Source organism: Nipponia nippon, unplaced genomic scaffold (assembly GCF_047370975.1).
Source record: "Nipponia nippon isolate SJK-2023a ecotype South Korea unplaced genomic scaffold, ASM4737097v1 scaffold_30, whole genome shotgun sequence".
Lineage (NCBI taxonomy): Eukaryota > Metazoa > Chordata > Aves > Pelecaniformes > Threskiornithidae > Nipponia > Nipponia nippon.
Window position 1 is genome coordinate 6,148,933 of NW_028262348.1, and position 24,540 is coordinate 6,173,472.

The 24,540-nt window shown below is 53.2% G+C and overlaps 2 protein-coding genes across 5 annotated transcripts in view; one reads left to right on the top strand and one right to left on the bottom strand.

Moving 5' to 3' along the window:
• POLE (DNA polymerase epsilon, catalytic subunit) overlaps positions 1-4,587 on the top strand; it is a 36,279-nt gene extending 31,692 nt beyond the window's left edge. For 3 of the 4 annotated variants that reach the window (XM_087768457.1, XM_087768455.1, XM_087768456.1), the window contains 2 exons: positions 85-174; positions 405-3,257. In XM_087768457.1, coding sequence (XP_087624583.1) covers positions 85-174; positions 405-518 — 204 coding nt within the window. In that variant the 3' untranslated portion in view covers positions 519-3,257. Of the gene's footprint in view, positions 1-84; positions 175-404; positions 3,258-3,714 lie in introns of those variants that run through there. The other variant, XR_015707166.1, reaches the window with a different exon arrangement.
• Positions 4,588-6,515: 1,928 nt separating this feature from the next.
• On the bottom strand, positions 6,516-20,542 carry LOC104016329 (membrane-anchored junction protein). Its single transcript, XM_087768617.1, has 12 exons — positions 20,464-20,542; positions 20,230-20,354; positions 15,834-15,879; positions 14,521-14,596; positions 13,693-13,818; positions 12,541-12,572; positions 11,619-11,728; positions 9,192-9,246; positions 8,223-8,295; positions 7,661-7,805; positions 7,241-7,253; positions 6,516-6,772 (listed from the first exon to the last, which is right to left on the bottom strand). The coding sequence occupies exons 2-12, from the start codon at positions 20,328-20,330 to the stop codon at positions 6,740-6,742; spliced, it is 810 nt and encodes a 269-aa protein (XP_087624743.1). The 5' UTR covers positions 20,331-20,354; positions 20,464-20,542; the 3' UTR covers positions 6,516-6,739.
• Positions 20,543-24,540: the final 3,998 nt, after the last annotated feature.

Sequence of the window (24,540 nt, forward strand, 5' to 3'; positions counted from 1 at the left end):
GCTGAGGCTGGACACATTCACTCTGCCCCTGACAGAGGGGCTTGGCCTCATCTCCTGGCCCACCTAAAACTCCTTGGCCTCCAGGTGTGCAAGAAGTGTCATGGCGTGAAGGAGACGCACATGCCCGTGTACTGCAGCTGTGCTGGAGACTTTGCCCTCACCATCTCCTCCCAGGTACGTCTGTACCCTTCTGCCTAGCCCAGCCCCATGTCAGCAGCTCCTAGAGGGACAGCAAGGAGCCCTGCAGTGCCCTGTTCCTCCTCTGCCTCTTCTCTAACTGCTTGTCCCCTGGGACCTGCTGTACTGCCCTCTGCCCCACCAGCCCTGCCTGGCCACCCCCCTGGAGCTCCTGCCACCCAGGGGTGCTGGGCAGCCTCCTTCCCTCCCTGCTCCCTTCTCCACAGACCTTCATGGAGCACGTCAACGTCTTCCGGAACATCGCCCGGCACTATGGCATGGCCTACCTGCTGGAAACCATCGAGTGGCTGCTGCACACCAACCCCCAGCTCCGGCAATGAGGTGGTGGGCTGCTCCTGCTGCCTACACTGTGCCGGTCAGGGCACCGGGGCCATGCTCTCACGTCCACAGGAGAGCGGTCATGGACACCCTTGGCCATGGCCAGACACCAGAGAAGCTGTGCACCCCTCCTGCAGTGAGGGAGGGCAGGTAGGAGCCGTGCCAGGGACTGGGCTGTCCTGCCCCCAGCTGCCTGGTGTAGGGCTCTGGGGCCACCAAAGGGGCTGGAGCTGTGCTCTGCAGGTCTGTGCTGGCTCCCAGGTGTGGTTTTAATGTTGAATTTCTATAAATAAATGGATTGTAGAAGGCAGGTGTAGCTTTGGGGGAGGGGGGAAGCATGGGCTGTGGCCCACAGCTCCCACCCATGGGGATGCCTGCAGCTGCCAGTGCCCCCCGGCTGTCCCCCTCCAGCTCCAGGGTAAGGGGCTGCCAGCACCGGAGGGGCAGTGCTAGCCCTTAACGTGACAGCGGCTCACTGCCATTGAGCATGCATTTGGCTGCACCCTGCTCTCTGGTACATTCGTCTGGCCTCGCTTTGCATCCTGCTCTTCACGGGCACAGCATCCCCCCCATCCCACACTACTCTCACCCAGCCGCAAGCACAGCCCCATCCTCACACCCGCAGCAGGATAGGGCTGGGTTGCCACCAGTGCTGGCCCAGACATTGCCAGGGATGCCACTGGCACTGCCTGCTCATTCAGGAGCGCTCTGTCCCAGGAACAGGCTTCCCAAATGACCTGGCTGGGCACCAAGGAGCAGCTCTAGAGCCAGACTGCAGAATCCGAGGACAAGCTGTTGGGTGTCCCTGGGACTGGGTGCAGGGGGCCAGGCTCGAGCGCTCTCCCAGAGAGCAGCAACTCCTGCTGCTGTCAGCACTGAGCAACCCTCCGGGCTGGAGGTCAGCATGGCCGTGGCAGAGCCTGCGGCTCCCTGGGGGCAAGGGCTGGATGCTGGCCAGGCTGGGGGGGACAGAGGTGCTCCCCTCCCTCCCCGCAGCCCCTCCGCAGCCGCTGGGCATGGCCCTGCCCCTGCCCGCTGCTGCTGGGGACGGGGGTCTGGCAGGGCGGCAGGCACTGGGCTGCCCGCTGGGAAGTGGGGATGCGGAGAGGGGCCGGGCTCTGGCAGCAGGCTCCTGTCCCATCCCTGCCCGCGGGGACAGGCCCTGGGAAACCCAGGCTGCCGGCAGGGCAGAGGCTGCCAGACTCCCCCGGAGTGGGAGTGCGTGCAAGCGCAGCCCTGGACCTAGGGACCGGGATCAGGCCCGGGCCTGTGGGGAAGCTCTTGGCTTGCAACCAGGACAAATGAGACAAAACCAGCAACTGTGGCAGAGGAGATCAACGCTCCGCTTTTATTCTGTGCACGACTGCGTGGCAAATGGTGGCTCCTTTCTGACGGAGCATCGCGCCTGCAGCCTTTCCAAGCGGGCCAAGATTTGCACATGGACACCCAGGCGACCTAATGCATGAGAGTCCTTGAGGTGCCCCCACCAACTTGGCACAGGGAAGAGAGGCGGCGCGACGGAGGGCACAGCTGGACTCCTGGTCCTGCAACAGCAGGGAATCGCTGGCCAGAAATGGCCCCGAGGAGCCCTGGCAAGGGGCTGTGCTCAGTGCTGCAGAGGAAGGCGAAAAACCCCTGGGGAGCTGTGCCAATCTGCCCCGGGGAAAAAATTCCTTCCTGACCCCAGAACTGGCGATCGGCTGTTCCCTGAGCATGTGAGCAAGACCTGCCGCCAGGGCCCCTGGAGCTGCCGTGGCACCAGGGGACACCAGCACTGCCTGAGGCCTGCCCTCCCTCCACTGAAGGCATCTCAGGGGTTTCTCACCATGGACACCTCCTGGGGGATTCTTCTTCTGGCAGGTCACTGTAATCCCAGGTACAGAGGAAGGCCTCCCCCCAGGCAGTGGCCTGAGACGCTCTTGGAGGAAAACCTATTATCTAGGATCCACCCAAGACTCCTTAAAGGCATCTCATGAAGTCTTTTTACTTCTTTATATGTAAGAGAGACCAGAGACACGTTCCCCAGAATCCTCCAAGGAAGCTTCCTGTGAAGTTTTTTCTCCATTAAAGGAAACCTGTCCTCTGGGATACACCCGAGACTCCTCCCAGGAACGTCCCAGAGTGTCATTACCTGTTCTTTCGATACCGAAGACCCCAGCTGGCAGCCCCAGACTCCTCCAAGGAAGCTACCCGAGAGGATTTTCCGTTGCTGGAGGAAGCTGTCTCCTCCGGGATCCACCCGACACTCCTCCCAGGCATCTCCCAGAGTGTTTTCATCTCGGCTTTAGGGACCTGAGACCCCAGGTAGCAGCCCCAGACTCCTCCAAGGAAGCTACCCGAGAGGATTTTCCATTTCTGGAAGTAAATGTCTCCTCCGGGATCCACCCGAGACTCCTCCCAGGCATCTCCCAGAGTGTTTTCATCTTGGCTGCAGGGACCTGAGACCCCAGGTAGCAGACCCAGACTCCTCCAAGGAAGCTACCCGAGAGGATTTTCCCTTTCTGGAGGAAGCTGTCTCCTCCGGGATCCACCCGAGACTCCTCCCAGGCATCTCCCAGAGTGTTTCATCACGGCTTTAGGGACCTGAGACCCCAGGTAGCAGCCCCAGACTCCTCCAAGGAAGCTACCCGAGAGGATTTTCCTTTCCTGGAGGAAGCTGTCTCCTCCGGGATCCACCCGAGACTCCTCCCAGGCATGTCGCGTAGTCTTACAACTTATGGTTATGTAACAGAGATCACAGGTAGCAGCCCCAGATTCTTCCTAATAAACTTCCTTGGATTTTTTTTGTCCTTTAAAGCAGTCTCTCTCCTCTGGGATCCACGTGAGACTCCTTCCGTGCAGTTACCGGAGTCTTCTGACCTGTGTTTTAGGGACCTCAGATCCTGGGTTGCAGTCCCAGACTTCTCCAAGGAAGCCTCCAGTCATGAGGTTTTTCACCAGGGTTGCAATAGCCGCAGCACGTTTCCCTGGGGCTGGACTAGCCGCAGCTATTTGCCGTGTATTTTCCCTACCTCGTGTTTTGTATATTCTAACTAGGGCCCAGCACAGTGCCATGAGTGGTGTCTCTTTGGAAAAACCACCACATTTCTCTTTCAAGCATTCTATTACTCCTTCAGCATCCTCTAGGTGTTGGGGAGGGAACTTCCAGATCACCCGAGGTGAGAATTTCTCTAAGTACCTGCCCGTACTCTCCCACAGGCCCTGCCACCCATGACTGTCCAGCCTCGGGGCGGGTCTCTGGACAATGGTTTGAAACAGTTGTTTGAACCCACACAAGACCTGAAACACATTCAAGGAGACACAGCAATAGCAGCACGCTGGCTGGAACATCCCAAGGAGATCCAAAATTCTCCAGAGATGGTGTAACTAGCCGGAAGGAGAAAGGGAAGATGAAAGAAGGGGGGAAAGCATCCCCCCTGTCTTCCCCATCGATTGGTTCTCCGAGGAGAGAAGGGGAACAGTGTCATTATTCATAATTTCCGAGAGATGGCGGCCAAGGTACGGAGATGGCAGCAACACCAACTACCCATCCAAAGGAGGGTTTTGACCGGCAATATCATCGTATCGGAAGTCGATGTTACACAGTGCAGTGAAATGATAATCCTGATCCATCTCCCAGAGGTGATAAACAGCACCGCAGGGAATGCATACGGCAAGTGAAGAATTGCGTAATGCAACCATGCAGACAAATACAACAGCATTGTGGGCAGCGACTATTGAACTAATACAAAGAATGCATAGAACAAATGTATTTTAACATGCTCTGGTCAGCTCTGTCGTTATCTCAACCCTTCGTGCCCCACCTTGGGCACCAAAAAGGACTGTCGTGGTTTAACCCCAGCCAGCAACTAAGCACCACCCAGCCGCTCGCTCACCCTCCCCTCCCGGTGGGATGGGGGAGAGAATCGGAAGGGCAAAAGGCAGAAAACCCGTGGGTTGAGAGAAGAACAGTTAAACAATTGAAATAACAATAACAAAAAAGAAAAATGTAGTGAAAAGGAAAACGACAACAACGAAGAGAGGAACAAAACCCAGGAAAAACAAGCCATGCAGCCTCTTGCCACCCACCAACCGACACCAAGCCAGTCCCCGAGCAGCGATCGATGCCCCCTGGCCAACTCCGCCAGTGCATATACTGGCCATGGCGTCACATGGTATGGAATAGCCCTTTGGCCAGTTTGGGTCACCTGTCCCGGCTGTGCTCCCTCCCAGCTTCTTGGGCACCTGGCAGAGCAGGGGAAGCTGAAAAGTCCTTGACCAGTGTAAACACTACTTAGCAACAACTACAACATCAGTGTGTTATCAGCATTAGCATTGCTAGCATTATCAGCATTATCAGCATTATTATCCCATACCAAACCCAAACCACAGCACAATACCAGCTGCTAGGAAGACAAGCAGCTCTACACCAGCGAAGCCAGGACAGCGGCCCAGAGGGGTGGTAGATGCCCCATCCCTGGAAACACTCAAGGTCAGGCTGGACGGGGCTGTCAGCAACCTCCTCCCGTTGAAGATGTCCCTGCGCGTTGCAGGGGGGCTGGACTAGAGGACCTGTAGCGGTCCCTTCCAACCCAAACGATGATTCGGTGATGTCACTGGTGTTTCCCTCTTGGCCCCTATGACCTCAGGAGCCCTGGCCCATCTCCCCAAGGCTTCCAGCGTGCTGCAGGGTGCCCAGCACGTCTCAGAGCAACAGGCCGAGGGCCCTCGCTAGCACCCTGTCCCTCTGACCTCGGCACGTCAGCCCACAGCTTGCCACGGGCAAGCCCGATATGGTCCCCCTCCCCGGCCAGGTCTCTTCAAAGCTCTGCCAAGGAGCCCCGCCAGCTCCTGAGCACAGACCCCCTTCCCCCTGTGGCAAGGGCCAGTCCCACCCGACGCCAGCAGGCCTGCTGCCGGGGAGGCCAGCCCAGGATCGAAACGCCCCACGCTGCCGCGCTGACACCAGCCACGGAGCCGGGGCTGAACGGGCCGGACGCAGAGGCTCCTTCGCAGAGGGCGACGGCCGCCAACGGAGCTCACCTCTGGAGCCGGGCGGGGGGCGACGCCCTCCCACGCCCGCTGCCGCGCCGCGCTCCCCTTGCCCGCCCTGCTCGCAGCGCTCCCGCTCGCCAGCGCTGCCCAGGCTGCTGGGGAGAGCCGCGGGGGTGGCCGCGGCCCCGGGCGCCGAGACCTGCCGCTCCGCTGCGGCTCGGCCCGGCTCCGGAGCGGCTCCCCTCGGCCACGGACCGCTCCGCGCCGTTACCGCGCCTTTGAACCTCCCGCCGTTGCCCCGGCAACGCCCAGGCCTCCTCGGCGTCTCTCGCCAGAGCTGCCGCCTGCCGGCGGGTCTCTCCGCTGCCCGGGCCTTCCCCGCCTGAGGAGACCCCGCTCACTAAACTAACACACGGCGCCAAGCTCATGCTTGCTTCCACGCCGAAGCCAAACAGACCATGTGTTGCGTTATCTGACTCATTTACAGCATCATCTCATTCTGCCACACAAGTTACCCCTGAGACGCAGGGAAACGGCCGCATGTTGCTACTGCTAAAGTACCAACCACCCTGTGTTATGTGTCAGACTAACGTTGTGCATGTACGTGCTGACGGTGTCTCAGCTCAGCAGACGCTGAAGAATGACCCTTTATTGTAAACGCACTAGCGTGATGGCAAAAAGCTGCCTGAGCATGCCCTAGGCACCTCTCAAATCTTAACTCCCCGCCTTGTCCCACTACATATCGAAGGCATAAATAATTACACAAGTTGTAGTGCAGTGGCAAAACCTAATCCAAGATTTTCACCCCTTTTGACCTCTTTCATGCTGCCAAGCATAGGACAGGAGTCCACTGAACACTAGAAACCTCCGTTTCTTCTTGGAGGATGCTTCTTCAGTGTTTTCTGCCAGGGTAAGACTGATTAAAATAACACGCAGTTCCAAGCTGATGCTTGCTTTATTAGAATCTCAGAGAATGATTTGCAAATGTAAAATTCCCCATCTAGGACACCCAAGGATCAAAATCCTAAAGACGGTTGCTCTTTTTCCAAAAACTCTCGGTCGTGAAGAGAAAGACATTCTAACCCAACAACTTCAGGACGTCAATTAGAAAATGTAAACAAAGTAGAAGCTCATGTAAAGCATTTAGTAGCCGAGACAAGCGATGTGAAAAGCTGAATTACAAAAGAAACAACACCCCCCGACATTCCGGCTACAAGTTTACCTTTCCACAACTATCAGTACTTCCAGGTCACTTCTTTCCACCAAAAAGATGCTGTAGTGGCACAAGGTTACGCTGGGGAAACAACAACAGCAGCAGCAAAAAGAGCACGTTATACTTACAATACTTCTCTGAGAATTGTAATAACAAGGTCATTGCTGTCCACCAGAAAGACACAACCCCAGCACAAAATTATACAGAGGAAGACTGAAAAAAGAGAGGCAACAGAAAGGAGAACTCGTGCCCTAACGGTCTAGTCTCAATAGTTAAAGGGACTGGCATACCTGATGGTTAACAAGGAGTTTTATTTCTTCCCAAACTAACTCACCCATCAAACCAACAGTTACCGCCGATGTCCAGCTTGGGCTGTGCAGGGAAAAGACTGCTCTTGTGGGATACAGCTTCAACAGCTTTAGAGCACTCCTTTAGTCAGCAATGCCCAGCAACTCTTTGCATGCTTACTTTAATTTCCGTTTAAAATGGTGTCTTTGGGAGTCAAAAGTTACAAAGGCCACGGCTGCTAAGAGGCCAACTAAAGGTCACACTTCCCTTAAGGGGACTGAAGGTCCCTCCAGGAAGGCCCTGTTAGAAGGGCGAGTGTTTAAGTCCGTTAGAAATTGGGCTGGATGGAGGTGGCACTCCTCAGCTGATAAAAGCCACGTTGTACGAGGCCTACGACTGAGGTCAGTAACCCTGACCCCCGTGAGGAGGTTTTTTCCCAAAGATAGCTCAGAAGGGCAACATTCATTGGGAATGTTGCACCTTACCACAAGACGCAAGGACATCCCTGAATGTTCCTTTGCCTTGGAGACTTTGAGTTAACCACAGAAAAGAGGTATCCATTCTTCAAGACAACGTAGAATCACCTGAACTGCCACAATCAGGCACAGGCTCGGACACAGGCTCGCACATGGCCACGACTGCATCTGCTCAGAGTTCCGGTATTCGTACCTTCTCCAGAAATTTGAGAGACCTCTTCCTTCTGACTCCACGTTTCCCTTCGTCACCATTTGGTCCATTTGCTGCAGCAGCTGCACCGCACCCTCAGCCTGACCGGCTGATGTTCTTTGTTCAAGCTTGCATTCCACAGGTGCCCCTGTAAGAAACACCAGCAAGAACAAAATCACAAGCTCCCTCTCTCCATGCTCCCTGCAGACCCAATGACAGACCCTGACACTGAGAGGTGGGTCCAGACTCTGACTGACGTGACGCCTGGCAGCTTTCAAAGCAACCACAATGCAGACTGATCTGGAGGCAGGCTCCCATCTCACAGTCCAGCTCTGAAAGAGCTACGTAGCCTAGCTCTGTGGGGGGGGAAGTCATTATGCGGGAAGAGACTCTCGGCCAAAATCACTGGTGACCTACCGCTTTACAGTGGTTCTAATTCCTAATCTCACACGCTGGAAAATACCAAACACCATTTGTAAAGGAAAACGAATACCAGTGTAAGCCTTGCAGCTTTTCATTTAAGATGACCAATTGGAATGAAACTATTCAGGAATTCCTTACTTACAGAAACTCACTTGGTTACAGCCCACGGTAAGGGATGCTGGACTAAACTCACACTCATTTTCTTTGGAGGAATTCTGAAAGGAAAAGGCACCCAAGAACTGTTACTCCATGTAAAATTCTATTGTAGAGGAGATTTTTGTTTGCTTGCTTGCTTGAAAAACTAAAAGGCAAGGCCTACTCTCTTGGTCTGTGAGTTTCTTTGTTTTCCTGCTCCTATGAGGACTTTCTTCACCAATAGATTTCTACCCCTCCCTCCTCAGGACATTCACAGGCCTAACAGGAAGCTGTCATTCATTGAGTAGACCTTCATAGAGCAGAGAGTGAAAGAATAACAGCAGCTATGGCACAGAGAGAGATTTTTAAAAACATCAACAGAGGTGCTGTGGGAAATAACAGCCACTGGACCATACAGGCCTCTAGACACTAGCCCTGCTAAGGCATCGTCATAGGAAACAGTAACGGGCAAGGGACAAAAGTCAGAAGTGCCAGAAGCAAGAGGTGAGCCAGCAATACCCATGAGGAAGGCCAGCAGCAATACAAAGGACCACAAACAACAAAATGAGCATGTGAGCTTCTTCAAGAGAGAGCAGAACAACTTTGTCATAGAGAGAAGACAAGAGAAGAGTAGACCCACTCCCCGATGGTGTTCCTCTTGCACTAAGCTCAGGTTCACACAAAACTCCAAACTTCAGACGGCCTGAGATCTTTGCAGTTTAGTCTCACGGCATTAACTAAATCAGGAAAATTATCTGCAGTGACAGGCTGAGCGCCTCTCAGTTCTCTTCCTTTCTTCCTTTCTTTGACTTCTACTCATGCACTTGGTAACAGGAAAGATGCGCAGCCTCGACTCCAGTCATCCTGACCAGAGAGCCTGGAGAAAAATTACCTGAAGGCATTTTTATGCTTGCCACTTGAAGAAGCTAGGACTAAACAGATGCTCTTGTCTCTTTCTCAATATTCTGGAGCTTACCGTTTCAAATCCATGCTTTGCTTTACTCATGTGGTGGACGCACTCGGCTCCAGTTCTAAAAAATAAGCCAAATAAGTAAGAACTGAGTAAGAACAAAAAGTCAGAAAAAGGAAGCAATCTTGTAAATGCCTACTCCAAGTATCAGAAAATTAGAAATTGGGATTTTAGTACCTCTAGCCAACCAGATAGATACCCTTCATCTATACTTGGACTCGTGTTTCAAAGTCTCGTTTAAAAAATGAAAATATGCACTCATTCCAGTATCAGGCTTTCTGCTTTTCTAGCAAAACCAACAAGCAGTTAGAGAGAAAAAGAGTGTTACACGACATGGAAAGGGGGATGAGCAGCGAGTTGAGAAAGCCTGCAAATCCTACAAGGTTACTGACACAAAGAGAAGGGCAGGTAGCAAAGAACCATAGAAAGATCTTACAAGACTCGGTCACGGAGCAATAAAATGGCAGAGGAAACTCTGTACAGAGAGGCACAGAGTGATGCACGTGGGGAAAACAACCCTGGCTTCACACACAAAATTGGGCTCTTTGAGCTGATCAGTATCACCGGGGAGTGACACCTGGAGATTCTGACAGCTCAACACTCAATAGCACCCCAAGAAAACCCAAATCCAAATCCCCCGTGAGGACTTAGGAGCAAAAGAGCTTGTCCAAAAAGAAAAAAAGATCAAGAGGCGGTCTGATTACAGTAGACAAACTCCTTCCCAGGGCGGGAATGCTCCGACTGAATGAACTCTTCAGTCTCACAGAGTCACTGGAAGAAAATGACACACGGCTTGATGTTGATGCCTCACCAATTTAAGGTTGAAATCAAGAATACACTTTCAAATGATTTACTGTTTTAATCTTGTCTGGAACAGCGTAACTTCTGGGGCAAGACACAGGACTAAGAGAGAACTGCCAGACTGGATCACGAAATAGCCCTTTCTGGCCTTGTATTTTATGAATCTACAACACACATCGTGGCTAAAAGAGATCAGAAAGCATTCTGGATCCTGGTCTCATTCTTCACCCATTTCCAGCAGTTTTGTTGTGACTAGAAAGTGATGGAGGGGGGAGGAACAGGAAAGGATTACATTTGTACGAGCAGGAAAAGAACTGGCTTCAGACTTCTCCTGTTACAATCTCTGCGTGAAATACGTTTGGGAATTGGGTAGAATATAAGGTGACAAGGGAGATGATTTGACATGGTCTGTACATCGCCATGGAAGGGGAAAGGTCTGCATAAACACTTCCGATCACAACGCTGGATCTGAGACCCTCTGACACGTACTTGTGAATATTAAGTACAGACACAGATTTTCTTTTTTTAAAAGCTACACTCCATGAAAGAGAGAAGCCTGCTGGACTAGAACTAATAATGGGCCTGCCTCTGAAAGGTCATCAAGAACGAAGCTTGAACTTAGCCACCATGAGACAGCATTGCACCCTCGTGCTGAAGGCGGCCAACACCATCCTGAGCTGCATTAGGAAGAGATTTGCCAGCAGCTCGAGGGAGGTGATCCTTCCCCTCTGCTCTGTGTGCTCTCTCCAGACTGGGCTCCCCAGCACAAGACTGGGACGCACTGGGGTCAGCTCTGCAAAGGGCCACAAAGATGATGAAGGGACTGGAGCACTTTTCATATGCAGAGATGCTGGGAGAGCGGGGACTGTTCAGCCTGGAGAAGGCTCGGGGGGATCTTATCAATGTACACCTGATGGGACGGAAGGAAGAAGAGGGAGCCGGGCTCTCCTCAGCAGCGCCTTCTGGCAGGCAAAGGGCACAAATTGCAAAGCATGAAATTAAATCTGAACGCAAGAAAAAACTTTTTGACTGCAACAGTGGGCAAGCACTGCAAACGGTTGCCTGCAGAAGCTTTGGCATCCACACCCTTGCAGTCCACTCAAAACCTGAGGGGACACGTCCTGGGCAACCTGCTCTGGGTCACCTGCTTGACCAGGAGGGGTTGGACTCGATGATATCAAAGGTCCCGAAAACCTCAATGGTTCTGTGAAATCCACAGACAGACATCTCAGACTCAAGCTGAGAGGCAGCATTCATCAGCTGACTCAGAGGAACAGGCTGGGATGCAACCAGAAAACCGTGCCCAGTTCTTCCCTTGTCATCCCCGGCTCAGCTGTGCAAGCCAGTGCACTGCTTTGTCTAGCTGCTGAATTCTCATCCCACTGTGATTCTACAGATAACAAAGGAGATAAGCAGGAAGACCTCTAGTTAATGGCATGGCAACCTGAAAGCATAGGACAACTTTTCTCCAAATATGGGCAATGCTGCTCAGATTCTGTCACCACCTCTCTGGAAGAGAAGGAAGGAGACCAGTGGGGCAAAGGATTACACAGGAATGAAATATGAGGAAGCTACAAGAGACATTAACAATATTGGTATGTGCCCTGGAAGACTATTTTGTAGTCAACTCACCTGTCCATACCCGACTGTGGGCATGAGGTCTCTGCCCCGACTTCCACTCTTCTCCTCTTCACCGTCTCTTCCACTGCAGTACTTGCTGACACTTCATTTCTCCTCTTGACCTTCAAAACATCACAAACTTGTTACTGATCAAATTGGATTTTGACTTTTCTGTTTGACAGCACAATTCAGAGTTAACATACATTCATATCTCACAAAATTGTTCATGTTTAAAAACAAAAAGTGATTCAGGAATAAAACATTAGCTGCCTTATTCAAACAGAAGACAAGCACTGAGAGGCCATCCAGAGAATTATGCTCAACAGTTTTAAACAAGAAATACTGCTCTCCAGGACATCCTACGTGCTCCAGTTTTAGAGGAGGGCCCAGGAATGTAATTAGCAGGAATGTAAGGCCAGCAGAGGGAGTGGGATTTCCTTTGGGGGAATCTGGACACGACATCTTCACTCATTCACTCCTTCTTCAGACACTTGCCCATACTGAAAACAAACCTACCCTGAGCTCTCATGAAAACAAAAATTTTCCAAAGAAGCTTAACTTTGTTGTTTATGACACAGACAGCACCGAGGAAACGACTTAATTATTCAGCAATCATGACCTCATACAGGCTCTCACAGTGAAGAAACCGTTGCACAGCTCCGCTCACACTTGTAGTAAACACATTTAACCGAGGCCAGCGGGGCTCTCGGGTCCTGAGGCAGGACTTCACTCCAAGTCCAGTGGAACCGACAGCAAGATTTCTCTCAACTTGCATGGTTCTAGGGGAGAATTCAGTGCCACCTTACATTGCCTGACTGACACCTAGAAACAGGAGAACTATAGCATTGCCTATATATATATATTCTGCTTCTCCAGACTATTTAGAATAGAACATTAAAAAACAAACCAAAACAAACACACACACACAACTTACAAGCTCACCACTGCCCTGGTTTCCTTCTTTACCTGTAACAGAGGTCATATAAAATTTGGTGAATATTTGGTGACTGGACTGTCTTTAACCAACTTACAAGTACATTTTTGCATTGCACCTCACTTTCCAAGAACAAGAGGAACTACCTAGAAGCCATGCTGGACTTGTCTCTGTTATGTTGAAATTGAAAAACTGCCAATACAGCTCTTTCACAACTAGAATTCCTGGCTATGAATGCCACATGTCAATGGGACGGGGACAACTGCTTTTCTTGAAGAAGTCAAAGGAGTCTTCAGAAGAGAAGAAGGAACTGAACAACTGTTGGCATCACTCTGTGTTTTGGGCACCACGTGGAAGATGCAAGGACATCCGGAGCATAGCCTCCAGACAATCTTGGCCAGCTAACCTCGGGTGCATGGGATCCATACCTATTTTCCTGCAGAAAAATCCCTGCCAACAGAAACTTGAAACATCACTGCCTGAAAGTAACAGCACGTTATGCTGTGCATCATTTTAGAATAGAAACGCTGCACAACTGCCTGGGGAGGGCAATTAAATACTGGAACAAGGCGTACAGGGAAGCGAGTTACTTCTCCACGTTTAGAAGTTTTGACATCCAAGCATGGTATATTTGATAGGGGATGCTACATGCAAGCAAATGGGCAAGACTAAGAAATGACCACTGGTCCATTTTATAAAGGAGACCAGAATATCTATTAAGCAGTCGTAACAATACCCAGCAGTTTTTCCCAGGGACCAAGAATCAGAACAGGAAATAGTAAGAATAATCACTCCGTTTTCACAACAGAGGAGGTTAAATGCAGAGTCCCACAGAGGTCTCAGCTGGGGCCTGAGGCTGTTCAGGGAATTCACAGAAAACCTGGAAAAGGAGACACTAGGGAGGTGACAACATTAGCCAAAGAGTCAGCAGTGGTTGAAAAGGCAAAGAGAGATTCAGGACATTTTAGAAAAGCAATACAGGACAAAAGAGAACACACTCTTCTGCTCAATTTCTCATTCATGGTACAGCCATACTGCACGCGGGCCTGCTCCCTCTCATTCAAAGACACAGCAGAGGAAGGGAAAGGGAAAAGCAAGACATAGATCACAGATGTTTCCAGAAAGTCTCCAAACATAACCACACAGACTTACCACGAGATACGGTCTGCTGAAATGAGTTCAGTTCCAGATACATAGTGCAAATGTAGGGATAAGGCACAAGATGGACATCCTCATGTTTGAATCTCATCTTCGATACTCTCTCCCATTTACTCAAATCTGAGAACGACGATAAGACTTAAGAACATAGCACTAACATTTCAAAGGAGCAGGAGCCCTCACATGTCTTCCTGTAAAGCTTCAAAAGTCCTACCACGCTGCACATGTGTAGAAGGGAGCAAATACAATCTGTCGGTATGAACTTTGTGAAAAAACACCAGTAACACATTACAAGAGACACTCATCCAGCTGATACTCTCCCGTCAGGCACTTGTATTCAGAGCATTGTGTTTCCTTAACTGTATTTGGCTTCAGTCCTGACATTCTTCCACAAGAAACAACAGGCCGGGCTCTCCCAACCCTACGCATAAAACCTCATCAGCTTTCCTAACTAAAAAGGAATTCTTTTAAAAATTCTTTTAAAAACTGAAAAGGACTAGGATTCATAGGAGTAGCACCATTACATTTACTTCACAGTTCAAAATGGGAGGAACAAAGATAAGTGACATGACAACCGCCACGGTTACAGGCGTTCCTCCCTGTGGGTGCAGTTCTGACACCTCGGAGCTCATGCACGCAAGAATGGATGACGCTAGACAGCAGTCTCGGAGGATCTTCAGCTAACGTAAAACCCCAAAGCTCAAAGGAGTCGGACTCCAGCTAAAGATCTGCACACAACGAGACATGAAGGTCGAATTCAGCAATGCCCAACAGATACAGGTCCTTGCATCTTCTCTTTTACGATTAGGAAAGAAAGGATACACGGAAAAATAGTGAAGTGGTCTGTAGAAAATGGATGTAAATCATCAAGATTTCCAAGAATCACTCGAATCGCTTCCTGGAGAGGCCAAAAAAAGAAATGAAGGAAGAATATTAACGAGATAGCCACAACTCCACTGTGAAGTACAGTTTCAAGGCTTGGGAAAAATTTTAAATTACTTTACACTTTGCATGAATCATGGACAAGCAGGCTCTAGATCTTTTGCTTTTCCTCCTCCCCTTCTTCGCTCCGCTCCCTCCCATCACCTTAGAGTGCGCTGCACTAACTGACTCAGAGAAATTGAAGTGAATGAATATCTTAAGCTTGAATTAATACAGAAGCACTCCTACGGAGAGTGGAGGTGTGCTTTTAAATTTAAGAAGTTTTCAATTTAACAAGTCTCCTTTCTGCCTGCAAAACACATGTAGCATTGACCGGCTCCAAAAATATTCCTCTTTTTCGGAATATTGACCCAATCCAGTGACAAAGCAATTGTCATTCAGCCCCAACAAACTCCCGCTTTACAAACAGGAAACTTTTTCTAGCAATACCTTTCAGTATTTTCAAAAGTGAAACAGAAAAAAGAATTAAACAATCATTTCCCACATCAATTAAAATCAGCACATTTTCTTCAATAATATTTATAATGTCATTCCGGTACTCAGAACATCTTTTAAAATTAAGTCATAGGAGCATTTCTAAGCAGGCAGTGTATTTGTCTCCTTTCCTTGGGAATGGCAGGGGCTTCCTTCTGTCTCAGGAAGCAGAGGACAACAACAGAGCTCATCGCTTGCGACCAAGCTTGGTCACAAAGTATTAAAAGCACGTCCCCTGGTTCCACTAGCTCCACAGCTACGAGGAAAGCACGTGCAATTTAGCATTAGATTAGCCTCTGCCAAGTGAGCTCACCAGTACTGCCACAGCTCCGGAAAAAACAGGAGGCTTTGACAGCTAGTCAAGCCTGAGAAGTTAAAAGCACTGGTCAGGTCTGGGGCTGAGAGTGAAACCATGGGAAAGTGCTGCTGCAGAATGAACCTGAACAGGAATCAGAAAGGAACGGAGTGCAACTAGCTCGACATATAGGAGTTTTCATTCGTCCATAAAATAAATGCACTACTCTGCTATGCTAATGCTGCCTCTTGATGACAGGTTTCATTGACATCATTTGTTTCACCCTCGTCCTCTCCAGAGAAGTTCCCCGTTCCTCTCACTTGAAATGCTGCATTTGACAAAGTGTCCTCAGTCCCATAACGAACAAAAGATTTGCTCAGCTGAACATTCAGCTAGGGGCCCGTGGAACCGCTTCATCTCCTACCTCTAATTCCTTGGCAGCACTTTCAGTGTTGTCGAGATCAGGAGCGCTGTGAGACAAACAGAGAGTTAGTCCCACCCCAATCAAAAAGCAAGGCAGCTACGTTCCTTCTAAGAGTTTAAACAGCAACAAAACATCATTCCCATTGCACACAGAAAATACTCAGCAGGCAGACAAATTCCTAATTCATTGGTCTTAAAAAACATCCAGTATTCCACAGGGACTGTTTCTTGTGAATTTTCTGCCCATTTGTATTTTGTGTGTCTGAGGATACAATGGATGAGAGACCAGATCTTTTCAGGCGATCCTCAGGAACCTTTAGGACTGCTTTTTTGACAAGGTGCCCTCAAACCAGCACCTCTGTCTTCCAGCCCATCGCGATGCCATTCTACTCAAGGGACTAAAAGAAGGAACCGGCAGGACACGTCTCTAATCCCCTCCACAGTGCAAACCTGTAGAGGAACGGGCCCTCACAGCATTGGAGCTACGCCCTGTGATGCACTGCCTGCATCAAACTCTCTTCCCAAATATTAACTACATCTGTTGTAAGCCAGCTTCTCAAAAGTTGTTTGCTGCGAGGTATCAGCCAACAATAAAATGCACAGGGAAAGAGAAGGTCGTAAAGAAAATCTGAACCCATTAAAAAGTAAACAAATGACATAACTGTTACGTGGAAATAAGTAAATGCAGTGGAGTGCAAGCAATTATGGCACGCAAGTATTCTCTGCTATATGGTCTGGTAGGCAGCCGTGCTCGTATCCTCCACATTCAGGGTCCCCAGCCAGAACTCGGTCAGAGATGAGAGCTTTCCTTCCTCTTCGGAAAGGCTCTCTCCTTGCCTGATATGCCACAAGTTCATTAAAGGAATTACACAGCGCACCACAGCAGAAGGACAGATATCACCCACCCAAGGCTCACGCTGTGCTCAGGAGTCTTCACGAATCAGCAGGGAAACACAAGTACGATTCAGGAAGGGATGTTGCCCTGATGATGAGGAAACGAGGGTGGAAAGAATGGAAGAAAGCAAAGCACCATCCAGGGGCTCATGACAAGGATGTCAGACCTGCTATCTGACTGCGGGGGATTCCTTGGTTGGGTTGCGGGGGGCTTGGGGAGGAGGAGGGGATTATTTTCTTTTAAGCCTGGAGTGTAGAGATGCAAAAACGGAGTCATTTCTGAATCGTTACAGAAGGGAAGAACCTTCATTGTTACCTGGCTTTCCCTGGGGATTCAGGAGACCTTCAGTGAAGATGACCTTGCTCGAGCAAAAGCCTGCAGGCATGGGTAGATAATCCGCTCTATGATCAGCTGGGATCAGCTCTTGCAACTCTTTCAACGCTCTTTTGGGAACCTGTCCTCAGATCGGTCCCCATCTTCTTGTGGGGAAAAGGAGTTTCACTTCCCAAATCTGCCGGCTGATGACAGCATTGCTTTGGGCAGAAGGCTCTGTATGCACTTAGGACTTACTCCTTTACTCTCTCTTATCAACTGGGAGTGAATCCAAATGCGTTGAATAACCACCCCCTACTCACCACAACCATGACACAATGGGGAAGAGTTTCACGAGTTGTTCCCCCAAGTATGACAGTGAATTGCAAGAACTGACGGTGCAATGCACACAAGCCGTGAGACGTGCAGGGGCAATAACAGACTGCCAAACTCCAACAAATGCAGCGCGCTCTTTACCATTAGGAGATCAAACACCTCCAGGCTGTTCAGAAATGTACGCACACAACTGGCAGTGCCTTCCAAAGGCATTACGCTGAGGGAAAGAGCTTACTCACAGACAAGGGCAACAGTTCAAGGATCTTCGGAACACTACGCGACACCACAAGACAGGCAACACGCCTTCCTCTCCAGAATCAACACAGACAACAAAACAAGGAGGAAGGTTCATCCTCCTGGATCGGACACTATTCCAGCAAACTGCTCATCAGCAAAGCTAAAGAAACAATTGCATTTCAAGTCATCCCAAAATAAAGTCATGCAACAGAATTCCAAAGAGCCAGCCTACAAAGGAAAAAGGAGACAAGTGCGGCGTGAGATTTAACAGAGCTTCAGGTCTGGAGACAGACTAACTGGCACGATGTTCATAGCACATTCTCTTCCATTCTTCTGCAGCTAACAACAGTCACCTCCAGAGTAAACCCAGGCTCTGGCAACGTCTGGGCACATCTGATTGCAAAAGGAAACTCCCTCACACTCATAAAACCACTCTATAGGCAGATGCTCGAGTCGTTGCCAACGGCATTTTGGCCCTGCTGCAACCTCACTGCCATGAAAACAGGGTTTTCGGGATGGCACATCGCTGTTCTGCTTCTCCGATGCAGGGAGACTTGCTGACTCAAAAGGATCGCAGTCCTAGTTTCTGCAGGGTTGCCACCATCTGAAAAGAGATTTAACCTCAACAGTTTGTAGGACCTTCCAAAAGCCTGTGAGGGCATCAGCCTTGAACTGCTGTCTGCTGATGATCACAGCCTTGAAGGAGGTACGCAGGGAGACAGATTACGCTGAGCCACTGCTCTGGGGGTCGTTTATTCAGAATTATGAATACTACCATTATGAATTCTTTATCAGAGGCTGAGACAGCAACAAATCATCAAGCTTCAGACCAAGTGTGAGCTCTACAGGACACTCCTTCAGCAGGACGCAATCTACAAGCACCTGCTTTGGAATACTACCCTTCAAACTGAGCAGCTCCAGCTCCTGTTGCCAGAGTACCTCAAACTTCTGGGATTATTATCGAGCGCAGCCTCCAGGACTCTCAGTCCCCTCTCAAACTCAAAGCTCCAGAGCTCCTTGAGGGAGCTGCTCAAGGTTTTGCCCACTTGCCCATCAAAAGCACTTGCCCATCATCTCTGTGTGTCTGACCAGCAGACACAAACAGATTCCTCCAGGGCAATACCCTCAGGGAAACTCTTTCACCTCTAAACCACCATCCTCTTTACTTCTTTCACATCTTCCCCACCTGACCAGACTACTCAGCACCCTGTGCTTTAGATACTTTGCTGGCTACTAACTACAACTTCCTATTTCAGGCCTACCACACAACTGGTACCTCCCACAGCCCTCCTATTCATTGTCCCCTGCACGCCCAAAGGCTCTTTGCCTTTCTCTTCCTTGCCTGCCAGCAGTACCACAGGCTAAGATACTCTCCCTTCACTCGCATTGCTCAGGCTTGCCACTACAGGGCCTTCTCCAAACTCAGACAAGCAGTTAGCGCAAAAGTCCTGCTCAGCCCCTCTGCCTGCAGGACTGTTTCAAAACAACACCACAGGTTTGTCACAAACACATTTGGAAGAGGAGTGCCACTGGAAAGGGAACCTTGAGAGAAAAACTCCCGGCAGCACAGCAGACATCTACTGCCAGCAGCCAGTGAGAGTTTCCAAAGACTCCTTCTGCAGCCACACTTGAGCGCCAGGCTGCAAGGCCAGCGAAAGGCACATTGCTAACAGCAGACAGCCCAAGAAATAAGAACATACTTTGAGCACAGAGCTCCAAGGCGGGGCTGGTTCTCACTGGGATAGAGTGAATTTTCTCCACACTAGCTTGGATGGGGCTATGTTTGGGATTTGTGCTGAAAACAGTGCCGATAACACAGGGATGTTTTCGTTACTGCTGAGCAGTGCTTACACAGTGTCAAGGCCTTTTCTGCTCCTCACACCGCCCCACCAGTGAGCAGGCCAGGCGTGCACAAGAAGTTGGGAGGGGACAAAGCCGGGACGGCTGACCCCAACTGACCAAAGGGATATTCCAGGCCACAGGACGTCACGCTCAGCAATAAAACCCAGGGAAGAAGTACGAAGGGGGGACGCTCGGAGTGATTGCGTTTGTCTTCCCAAGTAACTGTCACTGCTTTCCTGGAGATGGCTGAACACCTGCCCACCGATGCCAAGCAGTGAATGAACTCTTTATTTTGCTTTGCTTGCGCACACGGCTTTTGCTTTACTTATTAAACTGGCTTCATCTCAACCCACCAGTTTTCTTACTTTTACCCTGCCCATTCTCTCCCTCATCCCACTGTGGGGCAGTGAGTGAGCGGCCCTGTGGGGCTCAATTGCCGGCTGTGGTTAAACCACTACAAAGGCTCTAGAGCTTCTCAGAAAAAAATGACAAACTTTCCAAATACTGTCAGTAAAAGCAGCCTCTTTTTCCACTGAAGCACAAAACCCACACACGGCAGTGACACAGGAGCGTTTTTTTCAGCTCACGTCACCCTCTCAGGCCAATGCCCAGCCTGTGCAAGTGCAGTAGCAGCTCTGAAGCGACCGCTTTCACAGCCAGGGAAAGAGGCAGGAAATGAGCAGCCCCCAACAGCTGAATTGAGGGCCTCGTATTAACTCACTGCTCCAGGCGGGCATCAAACTGCAGGGTGACTTTGCAGCTTTAACATGCTTACCTCTTCAAGTTGCCATACCGCATTTTAAACTTGTACACCAGCCTGCCTGCATGAAGAAACCTTGTTTCGGGCAACGGATAGGTAAACGGCTTCAACGACATCTTTCTCTCTCCCTGAACGCCAGCCTAGGGAAGCAGGAGAGACAAAGCTCCGTTACTGCAACCCTTCGCCAGATCTCTCCTACAAGAAGAAAGGAGGACAGGCAGTTTTTCCCCTCGAGGACAGACTGCCCACCAGTATCTCCTCCGAGGCAGAAGGTCGTGCCCGTGAAGCAGGGTATGTCTGAGCAGGATCAGAGGACAGACTTGGAGCTGATGGCTACCTGCCTTCAGCTGCCCTGCTCTGGAAATGGCACCACCAACCCCCCCGAGGCTTCCCAGGCCTCTTGCCCCGGGGGCTGCCAAGAAAGCCCGGCCAGCACCGCGTCGCAGCCCGGGACCGAGCCCAGGCTGTGCGGGACAGCCCCGGCTGCTGGGGGGCCCGGCGGCCCCTGCGCCTGCAGCCCGGAGCAGCTCCTTTCTCTCCACAGCCGCACGGCTCCCCGGGGCCCGCCGGCCTCCGCCGGACAGCCGCCAGCGGGAGGCAGTCCCCTGCTGCCCCCGCAGCCCCGCCGCCGGGACGGACGGACGGACGGACGGAGGAGGAGGGAGCGGCCGGGGCTGGCCGGGCCTGCTGGGGGAAGGCCGGCACCCGCCGCCGCCGCCGCCGCCGGCCCAGCGCCCCGGCCTGCCCAGAGGGGAGATGGCGCCGCCGCCGCCTCCTCAGCCCCGCTGCCGGCCTGCGAGGCCCCCGGGCAGGCCCGGCGCTGGCGACCCCCGGGCAGCCCACGGCTCCCCTCAAGGGGAGCAGCCCCCGCCACGGCCACCGGCCGCGCCGCGCCCGCCGCCCGCCCTTGCCTCAGGCGGGGCCGGGCCGGGGCCGCGGCCGGAGCCGAGGCGAGGCGAGGCGAGCAGCGGGAGCGGCGCTGGGCCCGGGGCCGGTGCCCGCCTGGGGCGGGGGGGTCCCGGCGGCGGTGCCAGAGCGGGGGGCGGCTGCAGGCGAGGCCGGGCTCTCCTCGGGCTGCTGGCGGTGAGGAGGGGCTGGCGGGCAGGACTGCGCTGCCCGGGGCTGGGTTTGCACCCTGCGGAGCCGGCTGCTTCCCCTGGGCACAGCCCTGCCGCTGCTCGGGGGGAAACCCCCCGCCTGGCGTGGTCGTGCCTGGAGCTGATGGGGTGGGTCCGAGCGCGACCGCCTCCTGGCCGTGTGCCCCGGGACGTGGCCCAGCTCTGAGCAGCGGGGCCAGGGAGGGGCCTCTGCGGCGCCTCTGATGAGAGGTGCCCCGTGGGGACGGCGGGGGGGTCTCCCGGTCCAGGCAGAGATGCCTCCTGAGGAGGCCTGTGGAGGGGACCCCCGCCAGCACCCCTCGGGCGGGGCCGGGACAGCTGGTTGGGGAGCTTTCTGACCAAGGGGGACCCCGTTTCAGAGAGCCTGGCGACGCTCGCTCGGCAGCGCCTGGCTGCCTCCTCGCACAGCAGGACTCGGGGCAAGTCCCTGGGGACGCCGGGGCCTGGACCCCGCTGCAGAGGGGAAGGCTGGCCGTGGCATGGCCCCGAGTGCCCCCTGTGCCCCAGCACGGCAACCCCTTTGCAGCCCTGGCACGGGCGGGGGAGGGGGCAGAGGGGCAGGAGGTGCTGGTGGCGGGTGCTGGAGCGCTTTGGCTTCCAGTGGGAGCCCAGAGCAGCAGAGGCGTTGGCCTTTCCCTCGTGGCAGGTCTTGCAACTGCTTTCAAGTCAACGTTCGCTCTGGAGCCTAATGACAGTCCCTTGACAGTGGCCCTGGGAGCTCATCCCTTTCTCTCCCAAACTGCGATGATGTCAGCTTTGCCTTTTCTTGGTTTAGGCACCTTTCACGCAAAGATTCCCAGAGCTTCTTTCCTTCCCCTGCTGCACACACAGAGTGCGATTCCTGGAGGGCCACAGAAGCGCAACAGCAGCAGCGTTAGTCTCATCTGGGGTTTTTGAGAGGAAACACCCTCTCAGAGAGCTGTCTTGAGCCTTCCTGGCAGCCACGTTGTACTTCTAAAACGGACACAACTGAAAAGCTCCGATGATCAGCTGAGCACTGATCAAAACCCAGCCACTTGTTATCCCACGAAAGCCTAACAGTGATGCTTGCAGGAAAACCCATGTCCCAGTGAGTTCTCTTGTGCCAACTACAAAACCAGATTTTGGTCTAAAGGAAGAGGCTTCTAATTAGCTGACTAGAAACCTAAGTGCCCAATGGAAGCAGACACTGATTCTGACAGTCAGAATGTCACTTTGCTCTGTCCAGGACGTCCTTGCCATTAACGTGAGGAGCTCCTCCTTGTTGAACCATGAGGCAGCCAGTGCTCCCTGGCTTCTGACGGCAGCCCAGCCTGGGGAACCCGGCTCAGACAAGCGCTTGCACTGCTTTGGTGCTTCTAGGGAGCCTCTGGACTCCTCCTGCCTCTCAGGAAATGTCTATAGATCCCAAACATCGTTCCTGGAAAATAAAACCAAAAGATGGCGTTCCTGTGAGTCTACAGGGAAGGAGAAGGTCTTAAGCTTCTGGAATAACAATTTACATGTTGTTATCCAAAACCCCAGTAGAGTGTAAGCAGAGCTGGGAGACAAACAAAGTTAACGTGGGGCACAAATCTTGACAAAACCAGGGGGGGGCAGAGGGGGAAAGCCCATCCCGGCCCCTCGGGAGCTCCGAGCGTCCCCGGGGAGCACAAAGCCTGGCAGCTGCCCTTCCTCACGCTCCTGCCCAGCTCCTTCTGCCAGCTCCTCCGCTCCTCCCTGGAAAAGCAGGCACCGGCACCCTCAGCCATCCCAGGGGCCGGGCTGGGAAGACCCCCGCCAGGGCCAGCCCCGGGCGCTGCCGCCCAGAGCCCACCCAGCCCCGCTGTCCTCCCGCAGCACCCACCCTCACCCCAGCCCACCCCTGCTCCCCCATAGCTTTGGCCCCGTGGCAGCTGCAGCAGGATCGCGCCGCTTTCCACCCACAGCGTGCAGGGCAGGGCTGCACCAATGGAGCCCGAGGGGTCCCGTCCTGCGGGCAGAGACCAGCGGGGCCCTGGGAGGGAAACCCCCGTGTCCCGGGCACCGACGGCAGCGGCGGTGGCAGCAGGAGGAAAATGCTCCAGAGCTGCTCCGCTCTCAGGGCGAGCCCGGGCAACGCTTCACGCCTGGGATGCACCGTCCCGAGAGCGGGGCCAGCCCGGCCGCGGCTGGCTACCGAGCCTGGCAGCAGGGACAGGCTGGCCAGCAGTGCCGAGCACAAGGCAAAGGCTGCCATGGGTGCTCCAAGGGCTGGCGCAGGCTTAGTCCTGGCTGGCACTTGACGCCTCTGGAGAGCGCCGGCATCGCCAGAGTTGGCTCCGTCCCTTTGTGTCGCTGTCCTCGTCAGCAGGGCGATGGCTGCCAGAGACACGGGGACCCTGGGTCACTCCCCAGCCCCCCGCTCCCCGGCCCGGGCAGTGACCCTCTCCATCTGCCCGCCTACCCCCGCCCTGGGCAGGAGGTCTCAGGAGGCTGGACTGGGCTGGGCTGGGCTGGGCTGGGCTCATCTGGGCTGAGCTGGGCACGGTGCTGGAGCCCCCGCCAAGGCGAACCGGCCAAGATGCTGAGCAAGCAGCAGGTCTCCTTAGGCGGGTGCCAGGACACCCCTGCTAAGCTCTGCCGAAACCTCCTTGCTGGGCAGCAGCTGGCAGGACAAAGAAACCCTGATAGGCGCAGGACAGAGACATGGCGGGAATGACCTGCCCTTCCCGGGAAAGAAGGGATGCCCCATGCCTACCCATGCCTCTTCACCAAGCGGGCTGGAAAAGGTACCTGGCTGCCGACCCCAACCCCCCGCAGGAGCGCCCCGGACCAAGTGGGCCCTGGCCGGGGACGCCCGGCTGCTCCAGGCTCGGGATGCGCGGCATCTCCCACGGGAGAGCTTCCCGTGGCCGATGAGCCCCGCTGCTGGGAGCGGGGTGGGCAGTGTCCTCCCGGGGACACCCGACATTGCGGGTGGGCAGCGCGCGCAGGCAGCGGGTCCCGCGCCTGGACCTGCTGCCCCGCGGGGATTCCCGAAGACCTTGGCATGTACATCCCTCTGCTTTGCTCTTGTGCCACAGGGGTATGTGCTTTCCTAGGGGAAATTCGCAGGACCCGAGGGGCAAAAACGCCTGGCCAACAGGGCCGTGAGCGGGTCCCCACGGGAGCAGGCAGAGGCACAGCCCTCGGGCATCCCCAGGCCGAGGCGGTGGGTGCCCTTGGGACTGGGTGCAGGGGGCCAGGCTCGAGCACTCTCCCAGAGAGC